The sequence below is a fragment of the Argopecten irradians genome, chromosome 3 (assembly GCF_041381155.1).
Source record: "Argopecten irradians isolate NY chromosome 3, Ai_NY, whole genome shotgun sequence".
NCBI classification, from domain to species: Eukaryota; Metazoa; Mollusca; class Bivalvia; order Pectinida; family Pectinidae; genus Argopecten; species Argopecten irradians.
Genome location: NC_091136.1, coordinates 24,279,781 through 24,303,404, shown reverse-complemented (window position 1 = coordinate 24,303,404; position 23,624 = coordinate 24,279,781). Strand labels below are relative to the sequence as shown.

General features: G+C 35.7%; 3 protein-coding genes across 3 annotated transcripts; 1 reads left to right on the top strand and 2 right to left on the bottom strand.

Moving 5' to 3' along the window:
- Window positions 1-42: 42 nt before the first annotated feature.
- On the top strand, window positions 43-7,445 carry LOC138317942 (ADP-ribosylation factor-like protein 2). Its single transcript, XM_069259922.1, has 5 exons — window positions 43-208; window positions 1,702-1,812; window positions 2,416-2,578; window positions 2,913-2,993; window positions 4,626-7,445. The coding sequence occupies exons 1-5, from the start codon at window positions 144-146 to the stop codon at window positions 4,758-4,760; spliced, it is 555 nt and encodes a 184-aa protein (XP_069116023.1). The 5' UTR covers window positions 43-143; the 3' UTR covers window positions 4,761-7,445.
- LOC138317941 (uncharacterized) lies at window positions 7,225-14,122 on the bottom strand. Its single transcript, XM_069259920.1, has 8 exons — window positions 13,964-14,122; window positions 12,540-12,630; window positions 11,741-11,930; window positions 11,152-11,258; window positions 10,374-10,541; window positions 8,798-8,932; window positions 8,349-8,483; window positions 7,225-8,031 (listed from the first exon to the last, which is right to left on the bottom strand). The coding sequence occupies exons 1-8, from the start codon at window positions 14,062-14,064 to the stop codon at window positions 7,897-7,899; spliced, it is 1,062 nt and encodes a 353-aa protein (XP_069116021.1). The 5' UTR covers window positions 14,065-14,122; the 3' UTR covers window positions 7,225-7,896.
- A 5,265-nt stretch (window positions 14,123-19,387) lies between these two features.
- Window positions 19,388-23,347, bottom strand: LOC138317939 (calmodulin-B-like). Its single transcript, XM_069259918.1, has 5 exons — window positions 23,228-23,347; window positions 22,786-22,822; window positions 22,102-22,242; window positions 20,755-21,009; window positions 19,388-20,138 (listed from the first exon to the last, which is right to left on the bottom strand). The coding sequence occupies exons 1-5, from the start codon at window positions 23,228-23,230 to the stop codon at window positions 20,083-20,085; spliced, it is 492 nt and encodes a 163-aa protein (XP_069116019.1). The 5' UTR covers window positions 23,231-23,347; the 3' UTR covers window positions 19,388-20,082.
- Window positions 23,348-23,624: the final 277 nt, after the last annotated feature.

Sequence of the window (23,624 nt, the reverse complement as noted above, 5' to 3'; positions counted from 1 at the left end):
TTTGGTAAAATAAATTCTGATCTCCAACCCAGAAGAGTTCGAAATAAACAAATGTGATAGCGGATCGCGACATGACATGCTGAAATAGCAGGCCTGTTTTGTACTGTGTTTATCCTAAATTTGGATACAATCCACCTCAAAAGATGGGTCTACTCACAATTTTAAAGAAGATGAAACAGAAGGAGAAAGAAGTCAGAATTTTAATGTTGTATCCTTTTTTATTTATTCATAATTCAGACTTATATTTTCAATTTGATTTGTCATCAGCAGCTATGTGTATTGAGTGAGTCATATCTAAATCAAACACAGAACATACCTACGATTTCAGTGTCTTATGGGTTGGCAATCTCGACATCTTGTTTTTTATGTCTCTATCTGATTGCCAATCAATGGCAATTAGTGTCCTGCTGTCCTAAATCACACTTTCATACAGTTGACAGTTACACATGTTGGAGTGTTAAGCTGTTTTAGTAGTTGTAATAGGAGAGGATAAAAGGTAACAGTTAGCGGCCAAAACCCGGCTCGAATTGTAGCCAGATTCTCTACCAATTATAGCTAGGCCTGTTCATCAAAGGGTTTCAATAGTAGGCGGTACCCGGTACTTTTTTCCGGTTGAACCTGGCTGTGGTACCACTTGATTTGGACTAAATTACATTAGATAGCATACAGATAGTATAGAAAAGTACCCCCTGAAATTGCAATTGTACCGCCTCTGCTGAAAGATAATGAAACCCCTGGACTCATCTATGATCGGCCCTGGTGACTCCTTTCTCCATGTCTTCGCGCCCAAACAAACTCACAAGTTGACATATTCCCTGCTAAGCATATATATGTAACAGGAGAGGAGAAAATGTAGACTTGGATTCGAACCCAGGACCTCTGAACACTAGCCGAATGTGCTATTGCTGAGTTACCGTTGATCGACCCAGTCCAGTCCTGCTCCACTCCTCCCTCCTTTTTCAAAGTCATACAAGACCCTTATACCACCACCGTGGGTATTTTAGTTGGGTGTCAATTTTGTAGCAGGAGAGAAGAAAATGTAGCGACTAGACAGGGATTTGCACCCGGGACATCCGAACACTAGCCAAATGCTCTACCGCTGAACTACCTGGTCACCGATGATTGACCCAGTCCAATCCCACTACATATGTATACTCCAAATGCTTGAAAAAGGAATTGGCAAAAAGGAGAGAGAAAAATGTAGCAGCCAGATGGGCTTGAACCTGGCATGCTGTACCGATCAAGCGCCACCTATATAATCATCAATGATCGACCTAGTCTGAGATACTCTGGCCTTGACACCAGACTTCGACATTATGAAAGATAGATGTCTAGTGTAGGGCCAGAGCGTAGTACTTTATCAAAAGGTGGAACTCTCCGACACTGTTTGGGCTATGATCGACCTAGTCCAATTCTACTGCATAGTGAATAGTTGAGTTCTATATATCTGTATATCTATATACAATTTTAGGTACATGTACCGGTATTAGAAAGTAGCTTACTAATAAGCAAAAGTTCTTTCAGGACTGGGAGTGGGCAGTACAAAATTTGTAATGAGTCAAAATTACAGATTAGAGTACAGATTTAAATTTTCCTGGTGTTATAGGCAAGCATGATTAGCTGGCTCAGATTCAATGCAGTAACATATGATTTAAGAAATAAGTACATTTTACACTTACACAACCTTGACTAAATACCTAGAGGACTAGACAATGCTGGTAAGACTACAATACTGAAGAAGTTTAACGGAGAGGATATCGATACCATATCGCCAACACTAGGTTTTAACATCAAGACACTAGAGCACAGAGGGTAGGTATACCACCTTAGAGATTTTTTTTTCTCTGTTGTTCATATTTAACATTGGTAAACCTTTAATTTCATAAAGAAGCATACTTGTGTCTTTCTTATTTTTAAATAGGTACAGGTGACACAATATTTGATTTATCTGGTTGCCAGTGAGTGGCCTGGTTCAAATCTGCTTCAATATGTTATGTGCATATATGTAAACTATATTCTGTCTTTGCATATTACAAAGTATAAGCACCCTTGCAGGTAGGTATCCATTGTGACAACATTATTTTGTGGGCACAATTTACATCACTTTCTCTGAAAAGTACGCACAAACACATGACCTCATAATCAATACTTACCCACAAGGGCAGATAACTCTTTAATATGCAAATACAGAATATCATCAATTACAAAATATAATTTAGTTGACATAATGGAGTGAATGAAATGTTTCAAGGGATTAATTAGATCATCATCCATGTGAATATAGAATAAAGGGGGACAACTGTTACCTGCATATTTTTGTATAGTTTTACATATGTTCAAATGATTTTTACTGCATATTGATTATAATATTAAAGTCTTAGAGACATCTTTTGGTTTTATCACATTTCTTGTCAGGTTTAAGTTGAATATATGGGACGTAGGAGGTCAGAAGTCACTGCGGTCCTATTGGAGAAACTACTTTGAGAGTACCGACGGTTTAATATGGGTAGTCGATAGCGCTGATAGGATGCGACTTCAGGACTGCAAACAGGAACTGGAGAACCTTCTAGTGGAAGAGGTATATAATATGACGCTATTTAAAAATATAGCTACCCAGGATCTTTGGTCACTTGGCCCTATTGAAAAAAAAATTTCAAACTGAGATTGATCTCAACTTGAGGTTTAAGCTCAAGATTAATCTCAAAATTGAAAGTTTTTCTCAAATTGGCTTTCATGACGTATTTACTTTTTTTATTTCCTTGTTAACTTTTAAATTTTAGTATTCAAGAACCCAGATGCAATAAACACTATCGTATGCTAATTATATAATATCAAAGGAGATTGATCGTATCTTCCATGTTGATAAGTATTGACTGTCATTGCTTCATTGATATTATTTCTGATTATTTCAGAGATTGGCTGGTGCTACGTTACTAGTGTTTGCAAATAAACAAGATTTACCTGGTGCTTTATCAGCAGAATCAATTAAAGATGTAAGTACACACATATAATATATTCTCTACCAACGATTTATAAGCGAGAAGTATTTGTCTTGTGGGGTTTTGGAAGAATAGGTCACGAGCGCTTTTGTGTTTGTGCACGGACCGTGACTTTGGGCAACGACTGATTTTTCTTTGATATCTGCCAGTGCAACCTTTGATTTAGCATGCGGGTGCCAGACTTACTGTCTTACTTTCTGAAGCAGGTTGTCATTTCATGAGCTGTCGGATTGTTTTAATGAAAATTTTAGAATTTTCTTCTAAATCTTGTGTCCTTAAACAAATGACTACCTCACCCCGGTAGATATCGTGAAAATTATTATGACTTGATAAGACAAGTATTTGTTGAGATAAATGGTTTTTATTCGTGGTTCATATGTATCTAGCATGGTGTTTATCTCCTTTCTCGTTATCGTACATAAATCCTTCTCCTTCTCACTGAGCGTTGTATTATGTGCCTCCACCAGAAGTACGCATTGTCTGTACCCTTGACAGTACAAATAACTTGCAATTATTATCTAAGGGAGATAATGCAGATGACATCACAAAACACTCCCATAATTTACAAAAAATCTTCAGATCATTTGAGTTCAGTTAATTGAATATCCCTTAACTCAGTCACCTCTAGTCTTTTATTTAGAAGAGCTCGAGCCTAAATGTGTTTTCAGGGCTGAAGGAGTTAACTTACCATAAGTTAACTCCCTTACTTCAAATTTTCCATAAAAAAAAACAAAAGAACATTAAAATTATTAAAGACGCTCCACCGCCGACAAATGGTATATTTTGGGAAAAAGTCCACGGATCAAAATCCTCTATCACCTTATTCAACTACTCTGGTGTTACATGACGAACATCAGTGTTTCATTAAAGATGCAACACTACGGACGAATGGTATTTTGCTTCTATCAAAAACAGAAGCAGACAAATTCTGGTATTTTTATTCAGTTATAAAAGTTAATTACTTTACACCATTACCACCATTAAAAAGATTGAGCTTCCCATTTTACTTCAAGATAAAAACATTGAAAATAATTAATTGCATCCTGAAAAATATTCCATGGTACTATTTCTTTTTTGGAATGAATAACTGATTGTGCATGCAACAAAAGCAAAATAAATGATCTTATATTATTTTTTGTGTTAATTAGAAATATATACATGTATACATGATTAAACCCCAATGATTGTTCAAATGATAAGCATCGCTTATGCTCTGTCAGCGATAGAGCATCTTTAAGAAAAACATCTCAATTACATTAAGTTTATGAACTTTCCTTAACATCTAAAACTGAGCCTTTGTTTGTTTTTTGTGCCTCCACCATAAGAACCCATTGTCTGCATGGTAATGCTATGCCAAGTTGACCATCTTGTGTCATTTTTAGGCATTGTTTACAGAGTAGATGTTCTTTTCTTCCCTTAAACAACTGTGACATCCTTCGATTTGCAGGCCCACAATGATACCTGCATATGTATAGATGTGTTGCAATGCAACTTATATTCCGTTGTGTTTTCCTGTTTAACAATTTCACTGGGATTTTGTATCAAATTATGAACTTTCCTTTATTTTTTTTCAGAATATAATGTATACAATCTAGCATTCTGTATTTGAGTTTATTTTACTTCCAGGCATTACAGTTGGAATCCATCACAACTCACCATTGGTTAATACAGGGCTGCAGTGCAGTGACTGGTGACAACCTACTGAAGGGCATCGATTGGGTCGTAGACGATATAGCATCTCGTATATTTACCATGGACTAAATATAAATCACCAATGTTTTAATATGTATTATGTATATAAAGTATATCACGAACAGGATCAGGGCTGACGGTAGTAATAAATCCAATGAAACACTTACCTGAACCTCAGTTGGCTGTAGGTATTGGACAGTCTACAACTAGCACTCCACCACTAGTCCCTAATCTTTGGTACAGAGTAGTTAAATGATATAGGCATCCACTAGCCATCCATCTCTGGGCTATAGTGGTCATATGGTTGAAATGTTGAACATATCCTACCAATAGCCCCTCTAATTTCTGGGTTGCGACTCCGGTGTTGGTTAAAGGTGTCCAACATTCTACCACTGGCCCTCCGTCTCTGGGCTATAGTGGCCAAATTTAGGAGTTGTCATACATTCTACCCTCCGTCTCTGGGCTATAATGACCAGATTTAGGAGTTGTCATACATTCTACCCTCCGTCTCTGGGCTATAGTGGGCAGATTTAGGAGTTGTCATACATTCTACCCTCCGTCTCTGGGCTATAGTGGCCAGATTTTGGAGGTGTCATACATTCTACCCTCCGTCTCTGGGCTATAGTGGCCAGATTTAGGAGTTGTCATACATTCTACCCTCCGTCTCTGGGCTATAGTGGGCAGATTTAGGAGTTGTCATACATTCTACCCTCCGTCTCTGGGCTATAGTGGCCAGATTTAGGAGTTGTCATACATTCTACCCTCCGTCTCTGGGCTATAGTGGCCAGATTTAGGAGTTGTCATACATTCTACCCTCCGTCTCTGGGCTACAGTGGCCAGAGTTAGGAGTTGTCATACATTCTACCCTTCGTCTCTGGGCTACAGTGGCCAGATTTAGGAGTTGTCATACATTCTACCCTCCGTCTCTGGGCTATAGTGGCCAGATTTAGGAGTTGTCATACACTCTACCCTCCGTCTCTGGCCTATAGTGGGCAGATTTAGGAGTTGTCATACATTCTACCCTCCGTCTCTGGGCTATAGTGGCCAGATTTAGGAGTTGTCATACATTCTACCCTCCGTCTCTGGGCTATAGTGGCCAGATTTAGGAGTTGTCATACACTCTACCATTAGCCCCTAACCTGTGGGGTGTAGATGCATAGTGGTTAAAGGTATCCAATACCACCAGCCACTAGTCCTCCATCTTATTGCCAGGAGACTGAAGTTGTTTGATAGTCTGCAATTAGCTTTTCACTTTTGAGCTATGAAATTGATAATGTAAGAGATGTTGGCAGACACATCATGACCAAACAATGGGTTTTCTCTTCCTTTACTCTACCATCAGAAGTTTACATGAACATGTCTTTCCTGTTTTGAGACATTAAACAAATCAATCATTGAACACTAGTCTAACATTAGTTATCAGCTTGGTGTAAGTGAGCTTTTATGGCATTGTGCACTGCCTGAAGTGCAAGTAAGCTTATATGGCAAGATGTAGCTTCAATCGTCCAACCTTTTGGATGAAGGGCTTCCATATATAATTGTTTACATGTTTGACCTTGACCTTCATTCTCGGCACAGGGGTCAAATAGGCTTCTTGTCAATATTTAGAGACCTAGCTATTGAGGGATAACATTGGACCTGTTGCATGCTGAGATAAGGAGCTACAATTTGTTGAAATGTATGACCTTGACCTTCATTCAAAAACATGTGGGTCAAATGGGATCAAATCTTCAAATGCTTTGTCAATAATAATGAAGTCTAAAGACCTGATATTGGGCCTATGGTATGCTGGGATGAAGTAAGTTTAAATGAATGAACTTGACAAGTTACTTTAATAAATTATATTATAAATTAAACACCAATTAGCATGGACGAACTTCCAATTTACGATCTTGGGCCTTTACTTTAGTAATATTCACTATGCTGAGCGATTCAGACCCATTGTATATATGAAAAAAGTAATGGAAAATAGAAACGAGAAATCCAGTCATTGAGCTTAACTATTTAAGAGTCCAAGGATCAGGGAAAACTTTTAACTGAATCACTGAATCAGCCCTGAAGGGAAAAGAGCTGAAAGTTTAATAAAAAAAAAAAAAAACTGATGAAAGTTTTCAGTTTGAATCAAATGCTTGGATGCTTTAGTATGGTTGTGATATATTGATTAGGTATTTATATTGTGTAGTATGCCGATAAAAGTATATGGAATGTAATTATGAGGAATGCATAAGTGTATAATAATGTGATGTTTGTATAAGACTTGTTGACTGAGAAAGATATGCAGTATACTTAGAGAAATATAAAGTATACTGAGAGATATATAAAGTATGTTAGATAATTCACACATCAATATATTTGATTATTTGTATGTACTTGTTTTATGTTTAAAGATCTGAAGGTCAGTGATTTGACTTATGGAACAAAACATTTATCAATGGACTCTCTGCTTAAATAATGTTTGCTTTTATTGTCAAGAGAAATAAGAAATCTCTATATTGATATGCTTGAATGAGACACAGAAGGGGAGACTAGTGCACACATTTTAGGCACTTTTATTAGTACTATGCAACAGTGCTACTGGCTATTAATAAGCAATTCACACATGGTTTTCAATTTCATGAAAACAGTCTAAAATAATTAAATAGAGAGTCAGGTAATGAAAATAAAATGTTGCTACATGTATTTGTTCATGTCTTTAACTTCATATTCAGTTTCACGAATAGAGACAAATGAATAAATAATTTTCATTTATATCAATTATTCTTCATGGTGTTGTCAATCCACATGAACAAACAAATTGTAATCACCCTGTAGCATTACAATGATTTATTTCTTTGTGATATGTTTCTTTGTGATATGTAAAGCCTTATCACAATAGCTGTATTCAATATCCATTTCATCCAAATACAATCTCATTTTACTTAATATCAGTTTAACTTGAACAGCACAATCCTATGAATACTTCAGGGAGTATTTCTCTAGCACAATTCCTTCAACTGTTGAAATGAAAACAGCAGTACAAGACTACATATTTCTGCTCTGTCAATCATGTCTGAAATATCACAAAGTGTCGGGCTTCTTATGAAACACAGTTCACATGCCTTTTAAACATTATCATCAATCTTCATTTGATTCTCATGAAGTAAGGACACTTTTCAACAGTCTGATCGATGTTGTCAAAACAAATAAATACTTCACTCCATCACTATCAAGTTGGGGACACTTTAACAGCATGGACGCTGTTGTCAAGGCAACCAAACACAACTTCTTTTGTTCCGTCTCCATCAAGGTCGGCGATCTCCAAGGAATTTATCCAGTCAGGTGTTTGGTGTTGGCCCACTTTCTACAATTGAGGAAAATGTGACCATGCAGCCATTGTTAAAATCATCAGAAGCTTGAACAATCACAAAATACATTAAATTGAATAATCTTTTTCATTTCCTGGGCAATAAACAAATGCAAAAAGTTATGCATTATCATATTAGAAGCAAAATGAAGAACAATTAAGGGGCTCAAGGGGCCTTACATTCACCAAAGTTCCACACATTTCACTTTTATCTTTCTTGGTAGTGTCTGTTATGCAGGGCTAATAAGTGTACCTAAATATCCTTCCATCCAATCCGAACATATTAGTTAAGTATGAATATATTGGGAACTGACCTTTCCATCTGAGTAGATGTTTAATGAATTGAAGTGACCGGTACACAGCAGTAGGTCTGTATCTTTATCAGCGACTGTCAGAGCACGAAGGTTTGTGATTGGATACTGAGTATTTGCATATTCATCTTCCGTCACCTGATGGAAACAAGAATATAAATAATAAATATGTCTTCTTTATACATGTTAATTTCCTCAAATTGATAAACTTGATATGGATATTAAACTATTCACTGACACATTAGGATAAGCGTTTTAAAGGGGATAATTAGCTTGCAAGTCATGGACATGTAGAACTCCTCCAAATATAAAAGTTGAAGCTATCACTCTTAATACTTCTAAAAATTGTCTAAATGCCCAAGAAAAATACTTTGCCACTGGCAGCCATGGGGTACTGTTTGATGTGAACCCCTGACTTTGTTTATTATCTCCCATTCTGTGAATGTGCTTACATTGAAGTTATGGAAGATGTACACAGCACCACTCTCTGATCCTAGAGCCACTTGTGTTGAGACAGAATGTCCTCCCCCAGATGGCAGACCTGTGGGCAGGAGTTTGTCATCCACCACAAACCTGCCCTGGCACATCTGTTAAAAGACAGAAAATATACGAAATCCCTTAGGTAAAATTAGAACTTAAAAGAAATTTTAACACCTTCACCCCTGAAACTTTTACTGTTACAACCCTTGAGCTAGAAGAGTCCAAATGCATCTTTAGGTGTGAAGGTGCCATTACTATTGCCATGTATTAGAAACCTGGTGAATCTTCATTACTTGTATTCATTAGTTGACAATATTTTATACTCTATATTTCTATGTCAATTACAGTTACTATAGATAGATTATAATGATGCTTTTTGAAGTGTTGATTGACTTGCTGAGGGTGTTTAAACATTTCTTCTCCAAAACATTTTTTGCAAGACTTACAATATTGATCAACTGCAGCATTTTGAACAGGCTATTCAGGGATTACTATCACTGTCGTAATATCCAAACCTTGACAAAATCATAGCAAAACTGAAGGTTCTATAAGTGACAACAGACGAGACAGATAGTTTACTCCTTTAAAGTACATTACAAAAATCAAATAATGGTACATTGTATCGTCTTTGAAGTTAAGCATCACTTCGTAATCTTGAAAGGGAGTCTCTGTAGACCTGTAATTGGTCAAATTTTTGTTTCTCTCATGAAATGCATTTAGTTTCACTGTGACGTAGTCTAGGGGTGGATTATCAAAGCTTGTAGAGTCCAAGTGTAACGTAATCAGAAGCCTTGGCTAGGGAACTATGGAAGATAGCGGTGGATATTACGAAAGTGATAGTATTCCCTGGAATATTGAGAATGTGAACAGGTGACATATGGGAAACTTTGAATCTGAATGAACGGAAAAAGTTAAAAGATCTGTCTGCTGTGACTGAAAAGCTATAGAGGCATATAGGTAGTGTAAGGTGCCGAGGTCGGGCCTAAACCAACGGAGCCGTCACTCATCTCAGCGCTCACCGTTGCTTAACTACGACACAAAGTACCGACACTCGTCTGAATAGCCAGAAAAGCTAGCAGATGGACTATGCGACTGAAATGCCCATATTCATGTATCGTCACATTACTCCCCTCATCGACAAGCTTCGTCCGGAAAATTTCCTGGGTTCAAAACCTGACATCCTCAGCACCCACAACTGTCCCTGCTGTTGTTATGTGGTGCCGCCTCATGACTAGAACCCCACTATTCACCAACCAGTTCCAGGAACATTGTGCTTCCTGTGCTGTCCGACGGCACCCTACAGGATACTAGGCCCGTTGCTGCCACAAAATGAAACTTTCCAAGGGCAGGGCCCAAACCAAAGGAGCCGTCGCCCATCCCAGAGTGGGACGTGCTCACCTTTGCTTAACTACGATACACAATTCTGACTCTCATCCACGCAGCCAAAAAAGCTAGCTGATATACTATGCAGCTGAAATACCCATACCCATGTATCGTCACAGTAATAAACATAAACGAACATTTCAGAATATGGCCGCCATTACTTACAGCAGTGATTACTGAGGATGTCCTGAGGATGGATACGACTGTGCCTTGATGGATGATGATCAAGTTCTTGTTGTCGTCTGCTGCCATAATGTAACTTGATTTGTGTCCATGGTGATTGACCAATTCAGCTGCTAACAGACTCCGCACAGAAATGGTCTGTTTTGGGTTCTAGTAAGACAATAATTGTCAATGTAAAATCAGTTGAAAGGAAGATTGTTTTCATTTTATAGAAAAAAGATCAAAACGTAAGCTCAAAATACATGTACATGTTGTAAAACAATGTACTAGCTAAATATAGACAAATTTTGATTGTAAAAATTATTTTAGTGCAAAAAATATTTTCTTTATAGGTAAATCTTTTACCTGCCACAGAAATACACGAATGATGATTATCTCTCTTACCACATTTGCCTAACTTGTTTTGCCCTCTTCTACTTCTAGAATATATAACTTGATTCTTCGGTTATTCTGAAAGATCTTCTGGGAAAGCTTCTCTTCTTAGAAGAGCACAAATTGAGTTGAGCTTTGGAAAATATAGAATCTTTTTATACCATGCCTATTTCATCACTTAGACACTGGAGATCAAGGAGATCTGAGTGATGTCAAACATCTGAGTGACAATATAGTTTCAGTAGTTTTAGAAAAAGATGTTTAGATTTTTTCAGTGAGAAGGGAGATAATCATCATTTGTATGATTTATCTATAGCTGGTAAAAAACAAACACAATATCACTCCAGTATTACACCAATATATAATGTTTCCAATTAACTTTCCATACTGTATTAGTGCCGAGATCGTGGAGGTTGATACGCCACAGCTCACTGGAGGGAAGAACACCGCTGATTACACCAGTCTCTGTACTCATCACAATCACAACATTCCCCGCTACAATGTGGGGGGGAAAAGGAATTTTAACATTTTCATTAACAAATTATGAAGTGTATGTGGCATTTAGTTAAACTCACTAAGAAATTGGGTGTGTTCATTAGCATTATAATCTGTTGTAAATACTATCTTTATTGTACATACCTGGTATATTGATCATACAGGTATGTTTCAACAGATAAACCATATACTTAAAGGTATCAATTTCAGTTGACTTTGATGCTTTGTTAAGAGAGCAATGAAACAAACGTTATGGTTGTTCAGGTGTAATTTGTGAAGGTGGGTTATCAGAAGTGTATAACACTTTATAGAAAGATAAACTTGGAACAGTCTATGCAGTCCAAGCTTTAAACCTAAACTCTGCCATCCTTCTACGCAAATGGAATTGGAATATAAGGCCTAGTATCTGAGGCAAACCTTTTTATGAATAAGTGGCCTGGTAACATTAAAGGAACTAAGAATATAATGACAATATTTTGTACTTTTGTCCTTGTCGACTTGAATGGAGCTGATACTGGATTCAGCCACACTTTGTCTACACAGGATCTGTCGACTACAGAATACAGTCATTGTTCCACAGGAATCAGCCACTATCAGATCGTTATGATAAAACTTTGTGACATCATGAATAGCCATCGCCTGTATAGGCCCACTTTTAGTCTCCAGTGTTGTCTGTAAGAGATAATTTTCTATATTAATACATACATGTACATGTAATTGATTAGTAAAAACACCTTTAAATACCTACTTGCCAATTTTATCATTTTTAAGCATTGCAAAATATTTGCATTGTGTTGCCTTGATTGCATGCAAGATCATATGATAAAATTGGACATGCATATATTCATTTAAGATCTATTCAAGAATTCAAGAGTTAAAATGATCTTCACATTTTCTTCAGAAAAAATATCATCATTAAAGGTATGTGTATATGTACATTTTGTATGCAGCTGAACCTATATTGCGCGATATATATGTTTATCTTTATATCCCTATAAATAATGTGATCCCGTATGATGCCATTGTTTAACTATTGTATTCTTACCTTGCCCAACACTAAATTAATAAGTCCAAATAAATAATAATGACATCTGTCTTTAAAATGTCTGACAAATTTGCAATTTGATGATTCATTATCTACAAGTAGATGTAATGATCATCAAATTTTAAATAAATGGAATGTCAGGGGCACATTGCAATCAGCATCCATCAATATATATCTACATCTGTAACCCGATATTAATATACAGTAGTGTACTGTATACCAGGTATGTACTGTACCTGTTGTGATTTGAATCCTTCTGTAGAAGACAGGTCGTATAATCTGATGATTCCATCTTCTCCACCAAGGGCAAGGGTCAGGCCGCTCTGTCTACATGGGAAATAATGGAAAGGGCTCCATGTAATAAAATAAGGTACTAAAGATACTAGAGATACTATATAATACATCTGTGGTAAAATTGTTAAAGACACAGGGTTTGGGCTGGGTGTTTCATAATTGGTCCTTCTATTACTCTGATACAATGGGGCCCCCTAAAGTAATTGGAATGAGTTTCAGAATAAAAGTGAGGTCTTTTTTCATATGCTTGAAAAGGATATGGGGACAATGTAAAGTAAATGCAAACCCTATGTGACAGCAAGATTGTATCACATTTTAAATCATACAAAATGCATATATACATGTACTTGTATATGACCATCCTCGATGTTCCAGTGATTACTATCACTGATGTTATATCCACCCCTGGACTATCTCAGTAAAACTGGAGGCAGTTCAAGAGACAAAAGTAATTTAGATCTGCTCCTTTGATATAATCGAATAAAATCATAGTTGAATAACGGTACACTGTGATCGACTGCATGGCTAATTTGAATAACGGTACACCGTGATCGACTGCATGGCTAATTTGAAGTCGGGCATCACTATCTCTATAATCTTCAAAGGAAGTCTCTGCAGGCCTGTGATTGGTCAGCTTTTTTCATCTGAACTGTCCCAAGTTTTACTATGAGATAGTCCTGGGGTGGATATAATGTCAGTAATTTAAGAGTAACCCATGGAATATCAAAGATGGCATGATGTAGAAGAACAGGAAAATACACATATGACACCTGTCGAGTGCCCAGACCAGGAATCAAAACCCAGCTAGTTCTCGGTTACAGTCGGTGTGAAAAACTATGGCTCTACTGATAGAGAAAAAGAAGCATGCTCGGCCAGCGGAGTGACTGAGACTGTATTTAACACTCTGTACAAGCCACACCGAATTATTGCTCCTTTTACAATGACATGCAAATGAACAAATATGTGTATGTATACCTTTAGGACAAATGTAATGCTTGGAGTTCTGACAGTACATAACTTAAATATTACATTACTATTGTAAATATGGCACTGTACAGTGTACATTCATACAATCAGTATTACTATACATGTGTATGACCATGAGAAGTACATTTTGAACATGTACCAAAATTGCAAGGGGTTTATATTATCTTAATGAACAATAGGTCAAACTACTGTTCTTAGACCATACCTTACTACATGGTTATTACAACGAAAGCAACAGTCACACCATAGACTTAGATATAACCGTTATAATATAATCTACAGAATGACAGAATGAATACACATACAATGACACATGCAGACCACTGTGTATAGGATATTAAAGTTGTGAGAATTGTCTGTCAGTTTTTACATTGTTTACCTGAAAAGTGTACCTAAGCACAACGTATTAAAACGGAAAGTCGTCGTGTGCTCCCATAAATGACGAATACACACACTGTCTGAGCCTTCAACCTTCTTCATTTTCCCACTTTTTTTATCCACATTGGTAACACCCGAGAAGTATCGAAAGGACACAGAGTAAGGGAGATAATATTTAACCATAACTATTTTTTCGAATAGAGTAATACTGGTTCCCTCCCTTTATCAATCTTGTTTTCTTTTTTCCAATATTTTTTTATCCGCATGTCTGCTATTGAAAATCCAACAGTGACGTTAGATACCATATATTGTCTTTTTACTGTTTTTTTTTTTAGACCTAAACACCTTCGGTTTACAGGCATTTTTCTAGCTAAAATATCGAAATAATTATTTTTATAGTATGTATGTGAAATAATAATTATATAACGTTAAGTAGCCCGAGATACTCTGGCCCTGACACCAGACTTAGACATTATAACAGATAGATGTCTGGCGTAGGGCCAGAGCGCAGTAGTAATCGAAAACCTAGAATAAGCCGATACCGTTTTGTATCGGGCCAGGTCATCTCCATCCTCGATACTCCAGGGCTTCCGATCACTTACGATCTCTACACCCCTGGACTATCTCATAGTGAAATTGAAGGCAGCTCAGCGGAAAACATTTGACCAATCACAGGCTAGCAAAGATTTCCTTTGAAGACTTCAGAGAGAGCGACGCCTAACATCTAAGCCACACAGTCAACCACAGTGTACCGTTATGCGGCTCTTTTGATGTACATCAAATGACTAAATTACCTGTTCTATTCTGTTGCCTCCAGTTTTACTATGAGATAGTCCAGGGGTGTAGAGATCGTAAGTGATCGGAAGCCCTGGAGTATCGAGGATGGGTCATCTCCGATTCAGACTTCTTACAGAATATTACCACCGAGAATCGCCACTTACCTTGGTCTTTTCAACAAATGAATAATTTATCTACTCATAGTCATCAATTTCATCACATATGCACGTTCTATAGTGTCAACACAGTAGTTTCTTTTCCGCAACTTTAAATTTCCCTCGTCGTCGTCGCCATTTTCTCGTAGTATGCAAATCACCTTTAATCTCGACGGATTGCTTTATTTGGGTAGATATAATATTCATTTGTTTAATAGACTAAGGTTAGTAATGCTTCTCGGTGGTCAGTCTGAATCGGAGATGACCTGACCCGATACCAAACGGTGTCGGCTTATTCCAGGTTTTCGAGTACTACTGCGCTCTGGCCCTACGCCAGACATCTATCTGTTATGATGTCTAAGTCTGGTGTCAGGGCCAGAGTATCTCGGGCTATTATATAAGGAACAAAACATATTAATATATTTCTCCTGAAAAATAAACTCATACAGTTTCCCTGGACTAGGATGAATTAATATTTTAATTAGAAACTTAGATACCAATACCCACCATCAACAAGACAATAAATATGGTTAGTAAAGTCGATGTACATCTACAGGCGATATTATGAATAGGAACACAAGCACTTTCATTTTACAATATTGGTTTAAAAAATTATAACTGTCAAACACAGATTTTTTTGTAAAGAAAAGAAAATATAAGAGTCCAAAAGTCGTCTTTTATGATCACGCCATGGGCCAAAAAGGTAAATTAAAACAGTAGAATAGACGCCGTCTATATTGTACGCTTGCATCATATTGTACTTTATATAGGCCTAGTTTGTTACAAAGACATTATAGTAAGAGTCGTTAAATCCAGACTGAAACGAAAATTGAAATAAGATACCTAATTGTCTATATGTTTATATTATCATTATTATGAAAACCGTTTAAAAATCTGAAATATACAAGTCTACGTATAATTACTAATAAAACGAAACAATCTTATCATTCAATAAGATTTGAAAATCATAAATCTACTTATTAATTAACCATTTATTATAAAAGATAACTTCAATATATAAAGGATTATGTTTAAGTGACGGTTTGAAGAATTTATACACAAAATTTTATCGAATTGCATAAATAATTGACGATTTAATTGCAAGAATATCAAAGAAGGATGAACTATCTATCTATATCTATATATGATACGTTGTAGAACCCGTTTAAGGTTTTAACACAACGGTAGAGAGAGGATCTTACAGGGCGTGTTTAAAAGCCTCCAATGTTGGGGCACATACTACCTTTTCCTCTAAGTGGTTCCAGTCAATGAATGTACGCACAAAGAAGGAATTCCTGTATTGTTCACAGTTGTGTGTCGGTACCGTGAGGGGTTTTGAATTTCTGGTGACATTTTTTTCAACAACATTTGTGGTGATGTGATTTTCGTAATACTTAGCTTTGATGTTTCTTTTGGGTCGTTGTTTTGTTAAGTACTGATCTGGGGGTATTGATGGTACCATCCCCTCCACCACTTTATATAGGAAGGTCAGTCTCTGTTGTTCACGTCTGATCTGAAGTGATGGTAGTTTCAGATCCTCTAGCATTCTTGTAACGCATCCTTCCTCCCTGGTCTTGTAGTCGTTGGAAATGAATCTGGCTGCTAGTCTTTGTATTCTTTCAAGTTTGTCAATGTCTTTTTTGATATAAGGGTCCCAAATTATTGCACCATACTCAAGGATGGAGCACACCAGTGAAATATAAGCTATTTTTTTTGCACGTAGTTGGGCAGTGTTTCAGGTTCCGTTTTAGAAAGCCTAGTGTGGAGCTAGCTTTTTTTGCTATTTTTGTTATATGAGTGTCCCATTTCAAATCGTCCGAACTATGCAAAGATATATTCCATATCTAAATAACGGAATAACATAATAACCCTGGCCACGCCACTATTGTTGGTGTTTACCTACCACTACTAGTGCACTAGTATATATAAATGTGTAAAGGTTAGCTTATATATATAATTACACACAATTGTACAAATGTACATATATATACGTGCATTATATAGCTCTTTCAATGTCCCAATAACCTGGCACATTTTTTTACAAACTATGCACGGATCGTATTCATGATGTGTTTACGCCTAAGCTTGTTTACCCCTTGTTGTTATCTAATCAGTAATTATTATTTATAATATCTACTTTTCATTTGTTTAATTTTCTAAGCTTCTGAGCGATGTTGATAATCCATATTATTCTATTTAAACAATTAGGGCACTCCTTTGGTGTTTGTTTTACTGATTTTCTGTGATATAAATTAGTGATGTACTTCATATACAAGTATGTTTGTCAGAATAAGCTATGTCTTTTATTAATGCTCATATAAATATATGTTAGATATGCTCTGATTTTCCGCTATTTCCATTGGCTACTACATGATATGATGACAAATAACACATCAACTCGGTGTTCCCATTTTAGAAACTCCGAGTCAGTATTCCTCTGAGAACTCCATTGGCCAAACCCTGCATTCTTCAGGGTGGCGTTCTTTGATATGCACATAAGAGATTGTTTCTGTCCATTGAGTTTATATCGCCACTGTAGAGTTTAAAATAATGACCTCGCCGGTTCTCGGTTATTATTTATTCTACTCGGGAGATAAAACATATATGGACCTCAACAAAGGTCCATAATTGATATATATAACATAACTTATACCAAGAGGACCTGCTATGTATGGAATCGGTTTTTATGTTTCGTTATTTTCGTTTGTCGAAATGCAAACTATTGATAGCGTAAGTAATATGTTATATATATTCGACTGGTAATACAGTGTCTTATACGCAGCTCATATCACTCATTATATAAAAATTGCATATATATATATATATATGAAAACATTGCCAGGATTTCTCGATTCCCAAACTACTGCTTACGTGTTGGCGTCCAAAATGTACTATAGTCTTATAGCTTTGGTAATATTGCATTTTGTAACAATCAGGAAACAACACTGACAATTAGCCATATTGTATTTCGATAGTCTATTTTCTCAAGAAAAAAAAATACAAAAAGAGGGTTCTCGCAAAATAAATGTATAGGGTTTACTTGGTCCTGAGTCATGCATATGTAGGATATTGATTACCGAGATCCAGAATCACGAATTGCAATGGTCATATCGAATTGTTTACACTTGATGGGCGCCAAGACTCCCCATCGCCAAAAATAGTAATGAAATGTGAGCAATGCGATACTTCTTCAATTTACCCCAAGAAAGATCACAAAAGTATACACGAAAGGTACATTGTTAGAAATGGTGGTGAAAAGTCATGTTCTACTGTTACCCAGGTATGATAAAGATACATAATAGATGTCTTGGTAATATTCTCTGATATCATTACCAAGTGCTGTCATCTTATTTTTTCAAGTCTCCAAATGCGCGCGGGTATGATTTCTACAGAAGAATGATAACACATAGTAGTTTTTACCTCGTAAGAATATAAACTAAGAATAATCACCATTGGTATTTTTCTATGGAGTGTCATTTTTTCTCCATTAAGGCTTACACCCGCTCCTCCCATAGTTAGAACTTTCATGTTTTCCTAGTTTTAATCATAGATAAGACTATATATTTACGTGTAAACATATTTCGTTGCAATTCAGTATCAAGTCCGCTAAACCTGCCTATATTATTAGGCTTTTTAAATTAAAAAAAAACAACTATAAAAACCTAATTATATAGGCAGGCTATTTAGTATCCAATTTGATGAAGAGTTTTGTTCTGACGTCTTTGAAGATGACAGGAAGCATTATTTCAAAAATGTATGTGCATGTGCCTGACAGAAAAGCAATCCAAAACAAACGTGTGTATTCCTAAAACAATTTAATGAACTAGCTGAGCACGAAGTGATTATGTGATTTACATATGTATTTGAAAACTGCCACACTAATAATTTCGAAATTACATATCCCCACGTCGTTTTCTCTTACGTGCACTCACAAACACGTAACGTAACAATAAACCGCCCACAAGAGGAGATAACTCACTCAATTTTCCCGCCCTATACATCACCTTTATTAATTTGATAACTTCCATTATTTTACATCCTATTGTGTTTTTCGCTTAAAACCAATTTTAAAATTTACAAATGGCAAATTATCTAAAGGTTGGCATCTATATGTGTTGAAATTCTAAATGTAAAATAAATACAAGAAAGTTCCTTATATATATGTGTATCAAAATGTTAATCATTAACGTATAATTAAAAATGTATCAGATGTTTGCGAGAAATAGATTATATAGTGAATCACAAATATTGTCGGTTCTTTTCTAATCGAAATCGTGAATTTAAACGAAAGATTGCTAAGCGAGATGTATTTCACTTCAAATTAATTCTACTGTAATTAAAATTAGTCACTTCTTATATAGACCGTCCGATGTTACAATGGCAGTCTACGAGGAGCGACAATGAAGATCTTAAATAAGATTGACTAAAATAAGATGCAGTACTACTCTATTGTAAGAATAATTACCCATACCGAATCAAACAGTGATATTGGGTTGTTTTTTTTTTTTTTTTTTTTTTTAAATGCGACAATGAAAACAAGATCATCAGATGTACAAACGGAATATTTTTACATTCATGCTTTACAACTCTGGTAATTACCATTTTTCAGTCTGACAAAAATGACATTTCATGAAAATCCCGAAATGAATAATATGTTGTGACGTAATAATAGAAACACAGAAAGAACTATTTAAAATACCAAGTGACACAATCTTTACAAATATTATAAACATATATCGATACAACGATAACACAGCGACTAATCTGTCATATTTCATAAGAGCACATACAGTATATATGATTATGTAAATAATGAAAGCATTTATAAAAAAATAAATAAAATGTGATATCGACAATTTTGTCAATGATTCTCGGTCGCACTTTACCACTCAAAATCACACCCAGCTCTTATATTCTCACAGCTGTGAATTGGCAGGAAATGTATCTACACATTCGGTAATAACTACATGTAGCATACAATAGTCTATATGACTGTACGCTCCAATATTGTGATAATCCACAGCGAACTTCACTATCTCACTATTGAAAAAGAACAGTCCAGTATGAATAAGATCTCACTATCAACAAATTAAAGAACGGTCCAGAAGGTGCAAGTTCTAAGTGTCTGCTATCCTCGGGAAATTAATTGGTTCCAAGTCCATTTTATTTGTCAAATGCTTCGATGTGATTAACTCTTCCCCAAAGGTATCGGTATTAGACACGTCATCATCCTGGCGATAAATTCTGGAAGAAAATAATTCGTCATTATTACAGAATTAAAGAAAACAACCAGATATATGATCGGAAAGCCAATTAGCTAAAGGATGATTTTTGCATTAAAGTATTGTCTTATGACTTATCAGTTAATTTTTCTATATGAAAGCGATGGGAACCTCGATATTTGAGCTAAACTCATCGATAAATGTTCTTATGCATTTGATAAAGATAATTTTTCTTTATTTCTTCAGGATTTTTTCTCGATCCCGTATAGGTACATCCTATAATTTTCTTTAAAATGTGTGCACATCTTGGCATGGAAATAAATAACTTCATGTTTATCATTATACATAAAAAAACGACAGTGAAATAAACAAATACAATAAAATGCATGAACAGTGAATTTGAAACAACAAAATCTTGTCTGTATCGACAATTTTCACTACACCGTATTATATCTTATTGGCTGTTATAACAGCGCAACGACCATCACCGAAAGGAATTTGGATTTATTTAAGTTGACTTTATGTTCTTTAAGGAGCTCCGAAGCATGAAAATCTATTTAGATTTTTTTAATAAAACAAATTAACAAATGTAACATGAGCGGTCACAGAAGAACAATGACCTTGGCCTATAACCTTACCACCGATATCGACGTGACCATCTTGATCCAAGTCTGCCTCTTGTATTAGCTCATTGCATTCCTCATCTGTCCACTTTTCACCATGGTTACTTAAATGCTTTTTCAACTCATCTGACGAAATGTAGCCATTGTTATCCTCGTCCAGTTCTGCAAATGCTTCACGTAGTTTGATTTCTAATTCTTCAGGTGATGGCAATTGTTCTCGTCGTTTCATCAGATATACTCTTAATTCCTCTCTGTCTATTAATCCATTGCCTGAAAAAAGAATACATGATGATAATATGATTTATAAACAAGGACATTTAAGAAAAAAATACTGTTTAAGACGAGTGTGTGGTGTTCATTTTCTAACAAATATGCGGGATATGAGGAGGAAAAATCATCCAGTTTAATCCAGCAAACGCATTTTCGCGAATTTACCAGTTATTTGATGTACTAAAAAGTGACTTAATATACCGTTAGTTTTCTAACGTACACTGCTCGAAGAACATTCCTGTTCAATCTAAACTGGCCATACGAAATGTACCACGTGGACAACTCAGTGAGGCTACTTTAATCGTTACATAACTAACAAACAAAAACAACATAAAAGTATTATTCTACATTTTTTATGAAAAATAAAACAAATAACAGATTCCGAGAATTTCGATTATTACTGTTGAAATTTCATATCGTGTAGCTACATATATACGATTAAGCAGAAACATATAATTATCATGTATGAATGTTCCTTGATCCCCGGATTCTGGAGTCGGTGCCACATATTATAAGTTAAACAAATGCAATAAATAGCCACTGAAGAGTTGATAAACGTGTAAGGTAAGGTAAACATGCTACTCTAAGAGCGATATGAGAAGTTCTAGAAAAAAGTTGCTTTACTCCATTGGAGCGAGACAAGATTAGGCAAACAAGACGTTGGACCACAGACGGACCACAGGTTTACGACGCGCAAAAAAAAAAATACTGTAAAAATCAGTATTTTTAGTATTTATTTTTTTTGCGCGTCGTAAACCTGTGGACGGACATTCATTCAGCGAGTTTTACCATTTCTCACAGTGGCCAGTCCCAGCCCGTGTAGAGATAGGAGGAGGGACATTTTCTCGAGTAAAGGTTGTAATCTAAATCTAGACTTTACAAGCCCAACAATCAATCAAAATTGCTGGCATATTGTGATGCCAACAACATCGGACTAAATACCATTGGCTAGCGAAGTTGTGAAGCCAACTTCTTGAACAACTATCATTAGAAATGGTTTGTTTCCGATGTATATGCAAATTGTAATCTTAGCAGACACAAAAGGTAATTAACTGTAAAGTGTGACTTTTTCGTGGCGTAGCTGATATTTACCATCCGTATCTACATCTTTAAGGTCACTTTCTGACGGATTAAAGCCCATCTCTCTCATCACCAATCCGTATCCTAAACTATCCAAAAATCCGTCTCCATTGTGAAGTTCGTCTGCTCGCCGAAAGGAATCGCTGAACAATTCTGGAAATAGAGTTAGGATTCACTAAAAATTCACTGATAATTGGTAAATATGCAGTTATGACTCCTTTAGCATTTTGTCAAATTTATTTTTTCAGAGGAGGGGGTTTACGAAATTTTTAAAATTGTTCGAGTACCTAGAAAACTCTCGACATATTTTGCATATCATTTTTTGAGAAGAAAACAATCTAAAACATTGATTTATGTTTTTAAACCAAATGGGCAAACAATCTAAAATGAAAGTTAGATTAATTTTAAATAATGACTGTGCTTAAGGTTGTAATCTACAATTAAAACACTACATTATTACATTTCTACGTTTATGCTTTTAGATATTTTTGAAAGTTTCAGAACGAAACAGTTGTTCTTAATGCCTTTTCAATTTCATTTGTTTGAGCTTTGTCTTCATGTAAAGACTGAACATGAAATAATTTGGTGATGGAGAATTTTGGAAGTATCGTCGGATATAAACTATCGACATTAATCAATGTGGTATATCATCGGCATATTCATATACTTCGACAATTTATTTTAATTTTTACTTACCTTCGAACTCCTCTTCATTGTACATTATCGTCTGTGCCTGAAAATCAATAAGTAATGATAGCATGTAAATTTATGAGTCTATGCACTCTTCGTCATATTGATCTCGCCGGAAACAAAGTTTTATGGTCAAATTCTATACGGGTAGTTTGTATTGTAATTGCCACACATACAACATAACAACATAGAATTTCAGCATTATAATGCACACATATATTATAATGTGCATGCACATATGCACTTGTAGTTCATTTTACATAGAGATTACAATGACTCCTATTCCCTTCAGTACACTCATAGCTATCATAATATACCAACCCGTATTGAAATAAAGACACATTTTAAATATCCCAGACACAACCGTACCAAACTGTAAATAAACATTTCCTCAGTTAGTCAACACTTCAGTTACGAACCTGAAACAAATTTCGCCAAATAATCTTACCATTTTGAGGTGGTGTGAGACAGGGATGTAATGCCTCTCCGTTGTTATTTGTTGTGAACGGGAACAGCTATGACACTACCTATATACAGCAAAGATTTTATCACGGCCAACGTAAAACAAAGGTTTGGTTTTCGTGCTCGTCATTGATCACAAAACAATATCATTTAAATTCATTGTCCCGGTTTGACGTGGCTTTGTCAACTTGAATAAGTTCAAATAAGACTTAACTGGAATTGGAATGTCGAGCTGTAGTTGGATTTGTTTTTAACTTTTTGTTTTTGATCCAAATTTGTAACGAAAACACTAAAAGGTATAACAAACAAGTTGACAGGAACGTCTACAAATAGAATAAAAGATGCCCTTGCAAGAATGCGCTTGATGAATGTGTCAGTTTTAG

Coding starts and splice junctions, on each gene's coding strand:
- LOC138317941 (XM_069259920.1), bottom strand. CDS start 14,064: ATGAAGAAGGTTGAAGGCTCAGACAGTGTGTGTATTCGTCATTTATGG. Junction 11,931..12,539: donor AAGGATTCAAATCACAACAG/GTACAGTACATA, acceptor TATCTCTTACAG/ACAACACTGGAGACTAAAAG. Junction 10,542..11,151: donor ACGATCTCGGCACTAATACA/GTATGGAAAGTT, acceptor TTGTCTTACTAG/AACCCAAAACAGACCATTTC.
- LOC138317942 (XM_069259922.1), top strand. CDS start 144: ATGGGTCTACTCACAATTTTAAAGAAGATGAAACAGAAGGAGAAAGAA. Junction 2,579..2,912: donor AGAACCTTCTAGTGGAAGAG/GTATATAATATG, acceptor TGATTATTTCAG/AGATTGGCTGGTGCTACGTT. Junction 2,994..4,625: donor CAGCAGAATCAATTAAAGAT/GTAAGTACACAC, acceptor TTTTACTTCCAG/GCATTACAGTTGGAATCCAT.
- LOC138317939 (XM_069259918.1), bottom strand. Junction 22,243..22,785: donor CAATGAAGAGGAGTTCGAAG/GTAAGTAAAAAT, acceptor CTCTATTTCCAG/AATTGTTCAGCGATTCCTTT. Junction 20,139..20,754: donor TGGTCACGTCGATATCGGTG/GTAAGGTTATAG, acceptor ATTTTCTTCCAG/AATTTATCGCCAGGATGATG.